Below are 18,425 nucleotides of genomic sequence, written 5' to 3'. Positions count from 1 at the left end.
TTCCTTGATTGTGCTGCTCACACTGTAAAATGCCTGGAGCTGAGGTCTGGCCAGAAGGAGCCCAGACTCCTGTCACTAATTGAACGCGGTGGAGAGTTTATGTAAGTATCAATGAGCCAAATGACTGAAAAACAATGTGATTTTTGTCAAGCAGTAGATAAACTTATTGAGAACCATAAGTAGTGGTAATGAGTTGTCAAAATAATTTGAACACTCTTAGGCATTTACTGCAGCACCCTAGGTTTGTGAGAGCTCGTAAAGCTGGTTTGTAGCATATCTGAGGTGTCTGCCCAACTCTGGGTTTGTCTTTCCTCCTATCTCTGACCCACAATTGCTGTGATATTGGTATGGTTCAAAATACACTCTGTTAGGTCAGAAAGGTGTGTGCCGTGATGGCGTCACACTGAGTACTTGGCAGGATGATGGATAATTATATAGTTTAACTGGCCACTTGGTTAGGTACTAATAATATGGCAGTAACTCAGTGCATTTAGGCATGTAAATATGGTCAAGAAACCCTGCTGAAGTTCAAACTGAGTATCAGAACACGAAAGAGAGGTTATTTATGTGACCTTTATTGTAGTGTGTTTGTTGGTGCCTGATGGGCTGGTCTGAGTATTTTAGCAACTGCTAATCTACTGGGATTTTCCAGCACAGTCATCTTTAGTGTTTACAAAGTTTGGCCTGAAAAAGAGAAAATATCCAGTGTGCTGTAGTTCTGTGGGCAAAAGTGCCTTGTCACAAGTCTGAAGGGAATGGCCAGACTGCTTTTAGCTCACAGGAAGGCTGCATTAAGTCAGATATCCACTCATTACAACTAAAGTATGCAGAAGAGGATCTCTAAACACAGAGAGCTGAACATCATTTACACACCACAGCCTTCCTGCATATTGTTGCTGACCATGGCCACCCTTTATGAATATAGTGTATCCATCTTCTTATGGGTGTTTCAGGCAGGATAGCAGACCATGTCACAAAACTCAAATCATCTCAAACTGGTTTATTTAACATGGCCGTGAGTTTACTGGTACTCAAATGGCCTCCAAAGTCACCAGCTCTCAATCCAATAGAGCACCTTTGGTATTTGTTGGAACAGGAGGGTTGCATCATGGATGTGAAGCTGCCATATCTGCAGTAGCTGTGTGATACTGTCATGCCAATATGGAGCAAAAATTTTCCAGCATCTTGTTGTGTCTGTATATAAAGAATTAATTTTGAAGACAAAACTGGGTCTAGCCAAATATTTGCAAGGTGTTCCTAGCAAAGGGCCTGTTGAGTGTAGTTGGATTATCTTTTTAGGGTTGGGCGTTATCTAACCAATAGATCTTGCAATAAGAAAAGGAAAATGATGCATGGCTAAGGAATGATCTGAGAAGTGCTCTTCAGTGGGGCAGGAAGAAGTACAAAGAAAAATAATCCAGGAATAATTGATAGATTTTATGTGGTACATGTAATCATAAATAATTACTGCCTACCTTCAGGTAAAATGATAAGATAAGACTTACTTAAAAGTAGGGGAATTTCTGTCTCAGGCTTTCTCATGGTCCCTGATTTGATTTTACCTGAGAGAGTGCCTCAGTATGTTTCTGTTTCTATATTTTCACTGTAAAATATCTATCCAGATTTCCTGGATTTTGTTCTTTGTAGATTTTAGTTTCCTAGGCTAAATGTAAAAAACAAACAAACAAATGCAACATAACATAGTCAGAAATTTTTAGTGTCAGATGTCATGCAGCACAGCTAAAAGAGTGAATGCTGCAGTTTGAGTGACTCTTCATGGCGCTCTTCCTCTGAGCTCAGAAGGACACTTATAAGGACGATGCTGCCCGCGGGGCTGTGGTGATATGGTTGAGGGTTCAAGTCCATTCAGCTGATGTAAACTTGCTCCACACATACCACACCACTTCCTAGTTAGAGTTTACTCAACAACTTGTGTGTAACACTTAGTTTGTGTACTTTTTACACCTCTAGCATTTGTTCAGGTTATGTTGTGACAGTGTGGGGTTATTTTAAATTGTCACTGTGGCTTGGGTTGTTAAGCATTTTTTTTTTTTTTTGCACCAGCAGGCAGCTCACTGCAGATTATCTAGAATTCCTTTGCTTCCTAGGCTGTAATGACACTCACATGAGCACACAAGCTACATGCTCAACTAACTCTATTAAAAAACACACTAAACTAACAAGTAGTCCTTACAGGGAGAAATAGCGAGATAACCAGCTCCTGTGTCAGCTTTAATCTTTAAATCTTTCATCAAAGTCCCCCCCGACACCACTTATTCGGGTTGTTAAAATGATTGGCTCAAGAAACTTGAATTTAAATGGTCTCCAGGACATAAAGTTTGCACATATCAGATTTCCAGTCACATCTAATAATAAATGCTTAAAATATTTGCTGATAAAGATATTAATCAATATTAATTTTTAGGCATTTTCGTGGCATTAAAGAAAGCCATGCTTAATTTTGTTTTCGATTTTATTGAGCAAACTATTAGGTGAGGACCTCTGTCTTCTTAGCCAGTTCACTGTTTTCATTTACAATAATGAGGAATCGTGTATTTGCCGCAGTTTAGTGTTTTCCATACTCTCAGCTATAGTAGAGGTGCTACACCCAGAGTGATTAAGGTTATTTTTAAAGATTTTAGACATCCAAAGTTGGTTAAATAGAAATGGATACTAGAAAGTCAGATAAATACGTTTGACAAATCTGAGCATCATGAGGTCCGCCACATATTTTATTCATTGTTCTGTGTTGTATGGTCATTGTAGTATTTTTATGTTCCCCTGAGGGGTTTTCGATTTTCTCGGTTGTCGATTGTGTAATTTTCAATATCAGACGTTGATTCTGGTCAACGCCGAGTTCCTCTGACACGCTTTTTTTCTCGCATGGCTGAATCATTTTCCTCTCACTATATGCAATTTGACTTATGGTGAAGTGGAGGGGAAGCGTGGGCAGTTTCCTGAGCGCAGTGTTGACCCCGATTGTTAGTCAGCAATTGTTAGAAAGGAAAAAATGAGCCTGCCTACATCAAACCACATCACGGACTTGAAGCTGATTAAGCTGAATGTTTATTGACGCAAAGCTTGTGCGGCTCCAGTGGACTTGAATGACACACACTGTTTGTTTGTTAATCTTTAACTGCAGATAAACATACGTTTTGCATGTGTGCATGTGCTTGTTTTAATCACTTGATAGTTATAGTCTATCACTAATCTACCAGCATTGAACCTCAGATGTTGACTTTAATATTTCCATACTGAATGTTGCATGAAACTTGCTGCTAATTGCAAAAGAATGGCCGTTATAAGAGGGTTATATTGCTGCAGGTTGTCTGTATGTTTCTTGTGTTTTAGTTGGATTTACTTCTAAGCTTATGTGTTATTAAGCACCACAGAGCTGATTTTAAGTGGGAGTTTGTACTGTTTTGATCCAGACTGGGTGTTTTAGCCAACCCTGATGCTGTTGTGTCTCGTCCAGTGGCTCAGCTATCGATACCCATCAATGCTAAGTTTGAAATTGTACGAGGTATGTGACCCTTTTATTATTCTCCATTTTTCTCTTGTTTTATATCCTGAGTATAATCAGTCAGGATACGTTTGTGTATTTTCCTGTGAGCTCTCTCCGTCACACCTCACTTTCTTTGACCTCTATTCCATGTGAAGTTAATGTTTAGTCAATATCACAGCACCAAAAGTAAAAGTGAAAGGAGCTTTTCCATTGCACCTAATGAGAAAGTGTAAAAATTTCCCACACAGTGTCACAGTATGGTGAGCAGTGGTCAACATTAAAAAACTGTAGAAATACCTGTAACAGCACTAAGTTTCCCCCCTGCAGCACTATTTAAGCTCTCCTTTTTTTCCTTTCAGAAGCTGAAGAAGCTCTTCTTATTGATTTGTCAGTAGATCGTAAGTAGTTTTTTTTTTTTTTCTTTTTCTTTTTCTCTTCTGATATGAGATTTGAGTCAATATAATGTGTAAAAGATCTTATAAAAAGGTGTTGGAAGCCAGGCTTTCAGAGGTGAATCATGACATTAATTATAACACAACACCTGTCTAGTTTTACTGCATTGTTAGAGCATGCCTGCAGCTTAATGTCTTTATTTAGTAGTACACTCAGGTCATGAGTTGTCAGGGTTTTCTGAAAGAATGCTGAATTGGTTCACTTCTAAATCAATTTGTTTTGTTTGCCGGACAGTTTGCAAAGTCTAAGGATGTGTGCTTTCTCTTTCCTGCTCAAGCTTCCGTTAAAGTACGAATCAAAGGAGAAAAAGCCCCAGAGCTGCTGTTGGAACTGCAGGATGATGATCGGACTCAGACTTTCCTCACCCAGGTGAAGAGTGCTCAACCAGTAGGTAAGACGCGACTGTTTCATCTAAAGCAGTGGGATAGTTAATTATTTAATGACTCATCTAACATTTATTTACAAAGGGTGGATTACACCTCTTGCTCATTTCCTGTGTTTTCTTGCTGCTGACATACTGGTGGAAAGACTACTTGGCCTCAGTTTTTGAAATCAGATCCACCTCCATGGGTGTAAGCCCACTTCTTTGAATGCAGCAATAAAGGACAAAAAACTTTGTTTGTGTATTGTGATTTCACTCTTAGATTTACGTTTTAGCCTTATAAGCTGTGGCCAGATGTGTTCAGATATACTTATAATGCATAAAGGTCTTAAATGTTATAAGCCTCTGTTATGTTGGGAGCATGAGGAGATTATATTAAATGGTGTTCATGCGTTGCTTTTGCTTTGATCTGCACCTCACTGTGAGTGCTGAAAGAAGTAATAAAGTAATCTTATCCACACCCATCCGTAGTTTATCTTCATTTTATCTGGATATCTTAACTGGAGAGAAGAGCTTCTAGGAATCTGGATGCATAGAAGTAATTCACATGCCGTTGTTGAACTCCTGGCAGCCTTTTGGCTAAGAACACTGGGATAATTGTATTCAGTTACATGACCTAATCTGTACACGTAAGTCCAGGGTGGAGACGTGTAAAGCACTGCAGGATGTGTGTGTTTGTTTTATTTAAAATCATAAATAGTCAAAGTGTATTAAATTTGAAGCTGTGCAGTCTTTTTACGTATAAGTAACCAGTCAGCTGCCTGTAAAACAAAGCTTTGTATTTGTTTTTTCCCCCCTTGCTTGTTTCTGAGGTTCATGATTATATCTGTTCCACACAGATTATAGATGTCATGCATCTTTAGCTGACAGGTTTTTGTAGAACGCACTCTTAGAAAAACCCAGCGTGTGCACTTGCATCCAAAAATACAAGACAAGGAAATGGCCTTGCATGCCTTGAGTGGTTTGTATTATAGCGTGACATAAATGTAAAAGAAGATCTGTTATTTCCTTAATTTATATACAAAGTAAATTAAAAAACGGTCTAATTTACATGGATTTTTCCTAATTGCTTTTGTGTTTAAACCGTGGCTTTAAAAGTCTTTTGCTTTTCCTTTTGCCTGTTTTTCAAAAGTGCAGTAGAGACACAAGAATTAATGTGCTGGAAAATGTAGTCCAGCTGGCCAAGAGTTTAACCCGTACACACCCTAACTAAACATCCTCCCTGGCTTTTGAATCAGCGTTTTGGTTACGAGCTCAATGACCAACATCTTGCTGTGACAAATATTTTGAAGCAGGATGGTGGTGGCACTCTGAGGAGCTGTTATTTCTCAGAACCTGTTCATCCAGTTTACCGTCATTTGCTGGTTAATGCTCATCATATCCTTCAGTAAAAGAAGTACCAGAAACCCTTTCCTTATCGCTCTTGTCATAAGGCGCATGTTCATGTGATGACGTTTCTCTTGTGATTGCTGTTCGTCTTAACAGGATGTTTAATGTGGTCTTTCTGCCCCTGTTTCCAAGACCACATCTCTTTTCGTTTTACACTTGATTATTTTACGCAGGTTATTTTTATTTTAAGTTATCTTGTAGAAATAATGCTGACTAAATTTTGGTTCTGATCCTTTTCATCTCAACGGGCACATGTATTAAGAAGCTCGATTTTGCTCTTTTGTGCTGCTATCTAACGCTGCTAATTGACTTTCTTAGTCAAACCTGCCAAACCAACAGCGATGGAGCCCATTACACCAACACCACAGAGAACTCCAGTACCTGTGCCTCCGCAAAGGATTGCTAAGACAGCTAACCCACCCAAACCCACTAGTGCAGTGCCCCCCAGTCTTAATAACAACACTCCATCAACTCTGAATAACACGAGTAAGAATAAAAGCACTCATAATAGTTGATACAAAAAAGTCTTAATTCTTTTTAAGTTTACTTTTGTTTTTCACTTTCTCTGTCTGAAGATCCAGTTCAGTCACTTGTTCCAGACTTTGGCTTTGAGAACAACCACACTTTCCAAGTGGAAGAAAAGAAAAATCACCAGAATCGCATAGTTGCCTCTAGGGAGCCTCCACCTCTCCCTCCACTACCTCCTCGCAAAGCTTCTTCTATTCCATCCTATCCTCCGCGGCCTGCTCCAGTCCCTAAAGACAGAGCTGCCTCCTTACAGGCCAAAGACAGCTCCTCAGTCACTAGCAGCAAGTCAGAGTAAGTTAACCTCTGTCACAGCTAAGTAGATTTACTGTACATTAAAACTATTTTGATTAGCAAGCAAAATGTCCATAATACTGCTGGTTTGAAAGTATTTTCCCCTGCTTTTTCAGTAGTTTTAGGTCAGGGTTTGACCGTGCAGACAGGCCACCATCTTGGTGTGAGAGCCCCACCACTAACAGCATGAGACAGGCCATGTTCTCCACCCAGGCAGGTCAGAGAGAATACCTAATCAAACACCGCCTGGGCAAGAAGGAGAACGAGTATGTGGATATCCGGCCCTTCAAGTAAGTGGAATTCATTAATTTCTTTTTGTTTAGATAAGAAGAAAAAACTCGTGTGAAAATATGATTTAGACATTATAGTTTAGTTTAGAAATGAGAAAAAAATACACTAGGTGCTTGTCTCTGATGTTTTTTTTTTATTTTCCTTTGCTTTTTGTGTGCCTTCAAATCACATGTTTAATCTGCATGAGGTCTGAACCAAAGATTGATCCGATTCTTTCTACCATTTTTAGTCTGCTGGACTTCTGCTCTATGCATCTGAGCTTCTATAAAAAAATCATAAAATAAAACAAACCAAAAAGATTCTTCACCATTTTCATAACACTGAGTGGAAAGTTGCCTCTGAAACATGCTGCTGCACATCTGGTAGAAGTAGGGCTGTTCGATATAACGATATATATCTGATAACAATATAAAAACGTCTATTGTTTCCTATTACGCTATCGTTTGTTTTGTGTTGTCGTAAATTAAACTGCTTACAGCAATATTTTTTTTCATCGTTTTGATGGCTATTTTAACTTCCCAAACATGTAATATAACCACACTACTGACGGACAAGCGGCTGTTTTTACGCGTTGTCGTTAGCAACAACGACGGTAAAACCGTTGTGTGGCTCCGCTGTCCACTTGTTTGTTTTCCATGTAAACCTTTCACAATAAAGCTCAAGATCCTGTTGAGACTTTTCAAAATAAACTGAATCATGTGAAAGAGTATGCAGAGTTTACGGATGAGAAGCAAAAAGAGCCGTCAGGCTCTCAACGTTAGAAACTAGCATTGATTGCAAGAGCAAATTCACTCTGGGAACTTAACTGAAAGTGAACAGAAGCCAAAAACTGAAGAATACTACTTTTGTTGGCATTAAATACATAAACTGCATGTTTCCTAGGTTTTTCACAGGTACGTGGAATGTGAACGGCCAGTCTCCAGACAGCAGCCTCGAACCGTGGCTCGGCTGTGACCCTGAACCTCCAGATATATATGCTCTTGGGTCAGTAAGAAATCATACAGTACATTTGTTGCAAAAAAAAAAATCATATCATGTTATTCTCAGGTTGTAAGTGTGATGATTTGGGTTATGCTTCTAGTTTTCAAGAATTGGACCTGAGCACTGAGGCTTTCTTCTACATGGACTCATCCAAAGAGCAGCTGTGGGTCGATGCTGTGGAGAGAAGCCTGCACTCAAAAGCCAAGTACAAGAGGGTGAGCAGAGAGACTTTCTAAAAGATGAGTTGACTAAAAAGTGAAGCCCTAATGTGGAGCACAACAGGAAAACACAATGATGGGAAAACACTGTGGAATAAGTTGAACTCCTCACCTTTGCACATGCATCCTGCCATATTGATGAGTAGGTGGGTAAAAATATGAATTTTCATTTTTTATTGCTTCAGGTTCGGATCATACGACTCGTTGGGATGATGCTTGTAGTTTATGTTAAAAAGACGTACAAGAATCACATAAAAGATGTGGCTGCTGAGCACGTGGGGACAGGAATCATGGGAAAAATGGTATGTTCACACTAAGACAAAATACAACGTGGCTGAAAACCATAAATGAGCCATGACTTTTTAAAAAAATTTTTTTTATTGAAGTATCAAAGATCATGATGAGCATGTAAACTGTCTGACTGTGAGATATCCCTGCTATCTTGCACCTTTAGCTTCTTGGGTAATGTTTTTAATGAACGTGAAGTTGTTGGATCACTGTTTTGGATTAATTAAATACTAAACATGTTATCTGCAGTTTGCATTGATATCCTGGGTTTATTTACCTGAGTGTCAATAAGTCATTCTTGTTTTATTTATCTTTCAGGGGAACAAAGGAGGCGTAGCAGTGAGGTTTGTTTTCCACAACACTAGCTTCTGCATCGTCAATTCCCATCTAGCAGCACATGTGGAAGACTTTGAGCGCCGCAATCAGGACTATAAAGACATATGTGCACGCATGACCTTCCACTTACTGGACTACCCTCCTCTCAGCATCGTCAAGCACGAGTGAGTGCCTTAGTCATTCGCATCCAGAAATAATGTGCAGTGGATGACTTTACTGTGAGCCTTAGGTTTTGTTTACCACTCCTTTAATTTAGTCTGTTACAGTTTCATTACATAACCAGTTTTGTAATGAAATTATAAATCTCTGATTTCTGAATCATCATATTCATTACCAAGATGCTACTTACAGCGCTTTCTGCTTCTTTGGTGTGTTTTAGTGTTGTAATCTGGCTCGGGGACCTAAACTATCGTCTATTTATTACCGATGCTGCTGACGTCAAACAATTCATTGTTCAGGGTGATCTAAAGAAGCTTCAGGAGTATGATCAGGTAAGAAACTGTTACCTTGCTCAATGTTTCCTGTGAAACTGACATAAATCTCACTACTGTTTTGGCTGCCTTTTAACATTTAAAAACGGGGACAGTTCCTCTTTTTTATTTTGTTACTGTTAGGAACAGGAAAATGCCTCCCTCACTGCTTCTTACCCTCGCTTGTAATTTTAACGTTTTCGGAACAAGCATGAAAGAAGTTAAAAATGTCCACTCACTGGCCACTATTAGATGCTCATTCGCTCATCAATGCAAATATCTAACTAAATATAGATGGATAGATAGAGATATACATAGATAAAGATTTGGACTTGATTTTGAAACTGAGAATCAGAGTAGGGAAGAAAGGGTTTTTTTTTTTTTTAATTTTTAAGTGACTTGTACCGTGGCATGGTTGTTGGTGCAGGTGACGGGGTCCAACCTGATACTAGCAAGGTGCAGATAATAAAGTGACCTATGGGTGTTTTTTCATTTTATCCTTGTCAGATTCTTATCTGCAGTTGTTCAGTTCTTAGTATGTAAATAAAACCGTGCTTATCTTGGTAAGTAGACTGTGCTTATGTTTGCAGTTTGTCAGATGTCATCCTGTCTGTTAAGTTCGGAAAAATTAAAACACAACGTATTTCTTGATAAATATGAACTGGGAAAAGAAATAAGGGAAGCTGATTGTCAAACACTGGTATTACTTACTGTCAGGTTGTGTAATCTTTCAGTTTCTTTCGCCTATTTATTTCCAAGCAGATGAGCTCTGTTTTGACTTTTTGAATAAACAATATTTTCCTGTTTCTAATTTGTAGCTGAACGTTCAGAGGCAGACAAAGAAGGCCTTCACAGACTTCATGGAAGGGGATATTACCTTCATTCCCACATACAAGTTTGACCCTAAAACTGATCGATGGGACTCCAGGTAAAGCCACGTCCCTCTGTTGAATATAGCAAACACAGAAGCTTTTTCTTGTTTTGTTTTTTTTGTTTGTTTTTGTCCAAATTTGCTATTCATAGAAAAAAGTAACCAAAGGTCATCATACATATAAGCCATGTTAAACTACAGTGTGAGGGTTGAAAGGGTTGTGGTGTTCTGTTTTTCTTGAATAAAATATCTTATCTTGAATCCTGACTACACTGTTTTTTCCCCGGCCTTTTTGTTACACTAACATACAGTGTCAGCATTACTGTATTTGTGAGATTTCTGACTCTGCTTCTGAAACTGTGCCTGTTTCCTGCAGTGGGAAGTGCAGAGTCCCAGCTTGGTGTGACAGAATCCTGTGGAGGGGCAGCAGTGTCCAGCAGCTAGCATACCGGAGTCACATGAGAATGCAAACTAGCGATCACAAGCCCGTCAGCTCCCTCTTTAGTATAGGGGTGAGGATCTCTGCAGTCGCATAAAGCTGGCAGTCTTGCGTTTCATGTTTTTTACACAAAACAAATGCTATTGCATGAATAAAAGTTACATTAATATTTGCATTCATGCGTTTGTGTAACAGGTGAAGGTGGTAGATGAGCAGCGCCACAAGAAGGTGTTTGAGGAGATTGTTCGAGCAATGGACAGGATGGAAAATGACTGCCTTCCATCTGTTTCTCTAAGCAGGAGAGAGGTAAGAGTACTGTTACACTATGGGTCTCTCTTAAGTTTATTCTTAATATAATCTTGCTTCTCTTCCTTTGCTCTGCAGTTTACATTTGAGAATGTCAAGTTCAGGCAGCTTCAGAAGGAGCGCTTCCTAATAAAAAATGATGGGCAGGTACCCTGTCACTTCGCCTTCATCCCCAAACTTAATGACTCGCAGTATTGCAAGCCTTGGCTGCGAGCTGAGCCCAGCGATGGAATGCTGGATCCAAGTGAGTCCCATAGATCCCAGTAACACTCTTACTTTGTTAAACTCCTTAATCTTGTTGGTTCAAATTTTAGACCTATAACCAAGATCTGTGAAGTAGTTTAACAACTGGTACTGAATGCATCCCGTTGTATCCTTTTTTTTAATGATCACTAGCTGTTAAATGCACTTAATGTTAATTTTGTTAAAAATGAGTTTACCACTCCTCTATGCCCCGTATAAGTAAAAAGTAGATCATTGAGGCACAGTTAAAAACGCGTTTTCCCTGCAGGAGAGTTTGCACTAATCCTCCCTTATTGTCTTGAACAGATGAGACCCTGGAGATCTATCTGGAGGTGTATGTCAGTAAAGACTCTGTCACACTGCTCAACTCTGGAGAAGATAAAATAGAGGACATCCTGGTGCTTCATCTGGACCGTGGCAAAGACTACTTTATTACAATCTCAGGCAATTACCTGCCCAGCTGCTTTGGCACCTCGCTGGAGACTCTGTGCCGCATGAAGAAGCCCATCAGAGAAATCCCCATTACCAAACTCATTGACCTGGTAAGAGGAAGCTAGTCTGGCAATCTTGAAGAGACTGATGCTTTTAGTACAGTGTAAACAGATAGGATTAGTGAACAGAGACATATTTTCCTGAGATTTGTTCAAACTGATTGCACACAGCAGATAGAGTAGGGTTTTTTTAACAACCTGAACCCTGGGCTAGGAGGCATTAGGGGTTCTTCTGTCTCGTAGGGTAAACTCAGTCACAGAGAGAGCCTATATTTGGAGACTGTAAAATATCTCAAACTATATTTCTGGCTATGAGGGGCCAAGGGAACAAGGAAGTGGCAAAAACATAGGAAGGGAGCTCCTAAAGAAAAGGAAAGACTGGCTCAGCTTAGACCCACTTTAGTTTCTTTCATATAAATAGACTCCTCTAACTTTACATGATTTCCTCTGTCTGCTTCTATTATGCTATTTTGATCTAATCTGATCTGGGTTTGGGATGTAGAACTACTATCACGGAGTACTTCTTTAGCTCTACTTTAAGCTTTTTCATTTTCCTGCTGCACTACTGATTTGATCAAATGATTTGTGCAAAAAACAAAACAAAACAATCCAGAATCTGTCACTTTTCTGACACTTTTTCTGTTTATCCCTGGTGCTTCTCTCTGCTTTCTTTCCTCCTTTGTTTCTCTTCATCGCCTCTTCTTGCCTTGATCATTCATTTCCACCTCTTCACTGTGGCTGTGGGCTGACTTCTTGCTCAGGGAGAGGACAGCTACATGGAGAAGGTAAAATATTAACACGGATACTGATCACTTATCAGGCACAACAAGGTCACTTTAAGTTGAGATACAAGACCACCTCTTTTATCAGCTTTATGGGGCATTATTAATCTCCCTCTTTGTTTATGTTATATATAGAAACTGGTTCCTATACTATAAAGGTCAGTCCCATTATTAATGTGTGTTATGTATGAGGATGAACTTTTTCCAGCTTTATAACACAGCAGATTTCACAGAGGTGAACCATTTTTTGCCAGTGGACATAAAATTAATCTTTGATCATGAAAAGAAGTGATTTTTAATGAAAAAAAAAAAAAAAGATCTGTGTCCAGCTCCTGAATTGTGTCGGCATTTCAGACTTTGCATGTAATCACTGAGAGCCAAAATCCCAGGTTTGAGACGGCTATAAAGATTCAGACAGTTTTTTCTGCTAGTGGATCTTTATGATGTCAGAGAGAAAGAGAATTTCTTTTCAATAATTTACCAAGACAGCAGCCACCTGCTGCACGAATCTGTTTGTAATGGGTAGCAAATCGGAAGAAAACTGACTGAAAATGAATGGAGCTTAAATAGCTTGTTTGAAACGATGTCTCGAAACGATGTGAAGTTTGATTATGAAGCCACAGAGTGTTTTTATCATTGAAATCTCTGTGTTTTGAAACTGAAAACTTAAACTGGGAAACCGTAGACACCGAGTGCCGTTTAGCAACCTGTGGTTGACAATTCATTAGCCAATAAAGATAATCAGAATAATCCTCCATTCTGACTCTACATGTTTTTATGGACATCAAACTAGTGACTCAGCCCATAAAGTCGTCAGAAAAGTGTGTGCTGGTGTCACAGAGCGAGGAAGCTACAGCTATACAACTAGAAGTCTCTTTGCAACCTCATGAGTCGCCCCCTGGTGGTCATTAAAATGAATGCAGGTTTGAAGCACTCAGCTTTGGTTCTGTCAGGCGAAGCCAAGGGACTGCGTCAGTGCTCAGTATACTGTAAATAAGGATTATTTTAAACGATTAGTCAAATATAAGTATCCTTTATTTTTGTTCAGCTACCATTATTAATCAGTACACACCCTTAGAAGCTAATCAGAAAGTGAATCAGTGTGTGCTCGTCTCACATCTCCCAGCCCTGACACAGGCAGCATTTGGTAATCCACAGGCAATCAGAGACCAGACAAAGCTTTAGTTTGGTTATACTCTGAGTGTGATTGTGTGGGGGGGGTTAGTCGCCTATTAAATCTTTCATGGGCCATTGAGAGCAGAGAGGAAACATCAGCCTGGTGAAAGTCAGACACACTAAATCTCATTTCACAGCAGGCTTGCCTTGCTGCACAGCTCCTTTATGCACATGACTGAAGCTAATGAGAGGGAGTGTTGAAGCTGAGACATTCATATGAAGTCTAACTGCAGACCTCCTCTTCCTTTTTATGACTTGATGAGTGAAAATGGGAAACAGAGAACCACTTAGAATATAAGCATGCTCCATTTTCTTGACACTGGCGCAATGTAATGCGTTTTATGTAAAAGCTTTTTGGCCTTGATCGCTGTAAGATTAATTACAATGTAAATATACTTCTTACACCATATTACATTAGTTCTGTATGTTAGCATCTTCCCAGCTGCTCTCCAGTTTCCTCTGCCCTCATGTGCAGGCTCAGTAGCTGGGGTTATTTTTAGGTGTCTCTCGTGAGTCTCGGGGATCCATTTTCAGTGACAAAAAGGATGTGATATCCAGCTCTGAGTAAAATGGCTTTCATACAAGTCTCCAGAGATGATACTGACCTCACTGCTACACTAATGGATGTGATTTTTCATGTGAAACCATTATTATGTGTTACACCTGATCAAATCGGTATAAACACTGTATGACAGTAGTACTCCGCTACTGTTTGTCAGAATAAGACATTTTGATTTTTGTCCAAACAGGAAAAGTCCAAGATGAACTTCCTGATGGTGGATGGAGCCGGTACTGAGGACAAACCTCTGAAGATCCCCAAGGAGGTGTGGATTCTGGTCAACCACCTCTACACAAAGTCCTGTGATCAGGTGAGAGAGCTTCAGCTCGTTTCTGGATATGCCAACATTTTTTCACCTCTAGGAAAGAGTTTAGATTTACATAAATTCTTGCAGTGCTTACTGTCTGATGCATTTCTTTATTGCCAACTGAAGCTAACATTACCCCTCATTGACATACTTGATAAATAATGTTATTAAAGGGGACATACTGTGTTTATTTATAGGTGGATGATGTTGTTATTATTATTGTTGTTATTACTATTATGATTATTATTACTAGTATTATTGTTGCACTCTGCTAGAGTAGCTTAGCATGATAGGTCTCTTTTGGAGAATGTCTGTGTGCTTGAAAAGGCCACTGACACACTGAAAAACAGCATTTTAGAGAGGGAACATCAACAAATACAAATGATGAGCAAAAACCTAATGGTACTGTTATCTTAGAATAACCTGAAATTACTGATAATGTTTCATACGTTTGTGCAGTGTTTTGTAAAACAGTGTCCCGTGAAACCATTATCTTAAAATATCATCCGTTTGAGGAAAAACTTGATCCTGCTTAGTTTTGTGCATTTTCAGATAACTCGAGTTTCTGAGTTCTTTATTTTGGCCTGTAGAATAATTAACGAGTGCAATAGATGGTCTGTTGAGTAATGGCAAACATATATAGGTTGTCTGTTTTTCTCTGAAGGGAAAAGACTGGAAAAGAAGTCAATAAATAGGACTTTTTAGTTATAGGAGTTAGACACAAAGGGCTTAACCAACGTGTTTTGGCTTCTTCAAACTTTATTCTCAGCTCCATGCACCTTGGAAGTGGGTGGAGTGCCAGAAACCTTCAGTCTGTTTCATTTGTCCCTGGTTGTCTTTCAGGAGGACTTATTTCAGACACCAGGCCTACAGGAGGAGCTGCAGAGCATCATCGACTGTCTGGACACCAGCATCCCTGACTCCATCCGTATCCTATAAAGCCAGTTCTAAAAGCAGAGCAGATTACATAACAGGGTTTTTTTTGTGATCCGTTGATGGCAATAAGTGTTAAAATCCATGTCAGCTGGTTTACAGCTGATAGTAAGACGTTCAGGCAGGAGCAGAGTTCAGAGACGATGTGAAAATATGGACCTACAAGAATTTTCTTAACTGTTGGTGTAGCTGGTTGTAACCACTCTGTGGCTGAGGCACTGCTGATCTTCTTGGAGGCTTTGCCAGAGCCAGTGGTGTGCTATGAACTCTACCAACGGTGCCTAGACTGCTCTAACGACACCCGTCTCTGCAAACAGGTACAGTCTGATTTATAAAGAGTGAGGCATCGTGTTCATGTACAGATGAGTGCAGTTCGTTTTATGATGTGGTTAATCTCTGTGCTGACCTTGATTTTTGACAGTTGATCTCCCAGTTGCCCCGGGCTCACCGCAATGTGTTTCGCTACTTGATGGCCTTTCTGAAAGAACTTCTCAAACACTCACAGAACAACAATCTAACAGCCAGTCTCCTTGGTAAGGTCATCTCCATATATCATAATACAGAGTTTATTTAAGCAGATTCTTCCATCACAACCACTTAGTTCTGAATTAGCAGTAGGACAATATTAATTTAAGTAAATTGAATCTTTTCAAATTAAGAGCACAAATCAGTGAATTTTAAAATTGTTAAATATATAAACTATTACATTGTGCACCACAATACAGTTACGCTGTAACCAAATCAGAGACGGAGCTTCCAGGCCTTCATATAATAAAATGCCAGTATTGGATTGAGTTTATACAATAGTAACCATATATTAGATTAAACATTTGTGACCTAAAAGGCATAATGTGAGTAACTAATAAATTTGCATTTTGTATGTTAAATGTTGACCTGTTATTTGCGGTCAATCTCAATCACTGACATTTTTCCCCCTGTTCTTTTACCTTAGCTACCCTCTTTGCCAGCCTCCTCATTCGACCACCTCCCAATTTTGTGGGCAGGCAGACGTCACACGAGCGCCAGAAAGCCATCGATTTTGTTCTGGGTTTCCTAATGGCCGGAGATGAGGAGTAACATTGAGGGTTAATTATGGTGTCAGTTTGGCCTGGAGCTGATTCCCAGCCTGGCTCTTCGGTTTTAAAGGACCTGGTATTTTGACATCTACTGGAGACCAGTGCAGTTCTTCTGCACCCTACCTTTTACAAACTGTCGTGTTAATATGTAAGGTACTGAAGACTCTTATTAGAACTGGCATATCTTCAATCCATGCACAATAGGACTAGTTGCAGGATTTGGAAGCATTTGGGAGAGGTTTGAACTGATGCACTTTGTGATGACCTAAAGGACCTGTGCCTCCTGACTAGAGTTGACACTTCTTCATGTAGGTGCTCTTGCCAAAATAACCCCTAAGCCGTGAGTGTTATAAATGTGAAAACACTATATATATATATGTATCCATAGATGCTAAATAGGAGACTCACTTACACTAAAGAAATGAAGAGACTTCTTTAGGTTTGAATAAATGGACTGAAGATGTTTAGATATATTGTTAAAATAGTTTGAAATGGGATGATCATGCAAATCTGTCACTAAGAATGTTAATGCATAAGATAAATCATGACAATCATTTATTTTGCAGCGTTTAGCTGAGGGGACAATATTAAGATACCTTTGAGCTTATCCATGGTATTGTAACTGTTTATTTATGTTTTTGTTTTCCTCCAAGTTTGCACCATGTGAACACTTTCTACTGCAGTTTACTTTCAGTTTTAAAATGTTTAATTGGGTGTCTTCTTGCGTGTTTTTATCACCCTGTTGTAGAAAACTCTTGGTTGTAAGTGTTTGCTGTGTTTTGTGTAACTTCAGCCGTCAGCCTTACCTCCAGTTTCCTCATTTCCTCTTGACTTGCGAAACAAGTCTGTTAACACACTAACTTCCTGGTCAATCGGAATCGGGTGGAGATCTCACTCTTTTCTGGTGGTGTAAATAGTGACTGTTTACCTGTTACCTGGTTGTTTGACTGTCTGCTGGTATGAATCTGTGATGGTGTTTAGTTTGTCCTGAAGGTGGTACTGTTGGTGTGCGTCTACGTGTGTTTACATGTCTTCTCCCTCACTTAAAGCTCTTTATTCATTGTTTTTAGGCAGTTCTGTCCCCTTAGGGTAAATCCAAAAGACTAATGTTCTCATTTGAACTCATGCAGCATTTTCTGGGTGTGAAATTAGCAGATTTTAATGGCTCATTACTCTGCAGGAAGCTGCCTGTCTTTGTGCCACAGAGGACCATTCTGTTCTGCAGCTGATTCTCTGTAATAAGGAACTTCTAAGGCCCATTTCCTCTGAAACGGTTTAACCCATAAGCTTTTCACATTAATGACGTAATAATTTACCCACGATGCCAGAAAAACCAGAGTTTTTTCACACATGCCCCAGGACCTTTGCAGACGACATATACACATGATGCAATGTGAAAATGCTGACAATCGTGACTCTTGTATAAATAACTGTTGGTCTGAAGTAGCTCATTCTGCCTTATTAACATCCTTACTTCAAAATCCTCTGTTGGCCTTTTTCAAACTGAGATTTGCCAAACGGTGGCATGAGTCTATGGAACAATTATTTTGGGGATTTTCTTTTTATATATAGATTTGGGAGAACTGTTTTACAACAACCTTTCATTTTTGTCTGTAGAAATACAAGCTTCATGATGTCAAACAGAAGAATCAGTGTAATCACCACCCTCTGATTTTTATGTGTTGTCTTATTCCACTCTACCAACTGATGTTAACAGTGTGTGGATTCATTGTTGTTCCTCTTTTCAGTTTTGTCACAAAACTGAGGTACGTTCAAAGGTACACAAGGATACATTTGTTTTCAACTTCTCAGATATTTTTTTTTATTTTTAATTTATTTAAATGAAATAAAACTGTGTATAAAGCTGTTTTGTGCCCCACCTCAATCTCGTCCTCTTGGAAATCTTATGCAGACAAACGGTGACTGCACGGCAGGTTTTTGGGCCTTACTCTTCGGGTGCATGTGAAATCGTCACTGGGTGATGTTCACGCCAAAGTTAGTCTGCTTCACCTCAGTGCAACATTCTGTTTCCCTCCAAGTATAAAATCCTCCTTCGATCTGCTGCTTCCATTTGGTTGTTGTGTCTTATCTCAGTCTGAAGCCATTCAAA

General features: G+C 39.4%; 1 protein-coding gene across 1 annotated transcript; it reads left to right on the top strand.

Moving 5' to 3' along the window:
- Positions 1-18,182, top strand: ocrl (OCRL inositol polyphosphate-5-phosphatase; the record flags this gene model as incomplete). The annotated part of the gene is made up of 23 exons (XM_085467325.1): positions 1-101; positions 3,432-3,523; positions 3,865-3,903; positions 4,236-4,349; positions 6,048-6,215; positions 6,305-6,548; positions 6,665-6,838; positions 7,722-7,823; positions 7,921-8,035; positions 8,224-8,340; positions 8,645-8,826; positions 9,042-9,153; positions 9,951-10,060; positions 10,380-10,515; positions 10,638-10,748; positions 10,827-10,992; positions 11,298-11,533; positions 12,244-12,267; positions 14,190-14,309; positions 15,150-15,234; positions 15,429-15,556; positions 15,661-15,772; positions 16,192-18,182. Coding segments are annotated over 23 exons (2,913 nt in total), but the record flags the coding sequence as incomplete, so codon positions are not given.
- Between the last annotated feature and the right edge of the window lie 243 nt (positions 18,183-18,425).

Source organism: Copadichromis virginalis, linkage group LG2, assembly GCF_057382275.1.
Source record: "Copadichromis virginalis isolate Kocher_CV1m ecotype Utaka linkage group LG2, C_Virginalis_male_GT1.1, whole genome shotgun sequence".
NCBI lineage: Eukaryota > Metazoa > Chordata > Actinopteri > Cichliformes > Cichlidae > Copadichromis > Copadichromis virginalis.
This window is presented reverse-complemented; position numbering and strand designations above follow the sequence as displayed.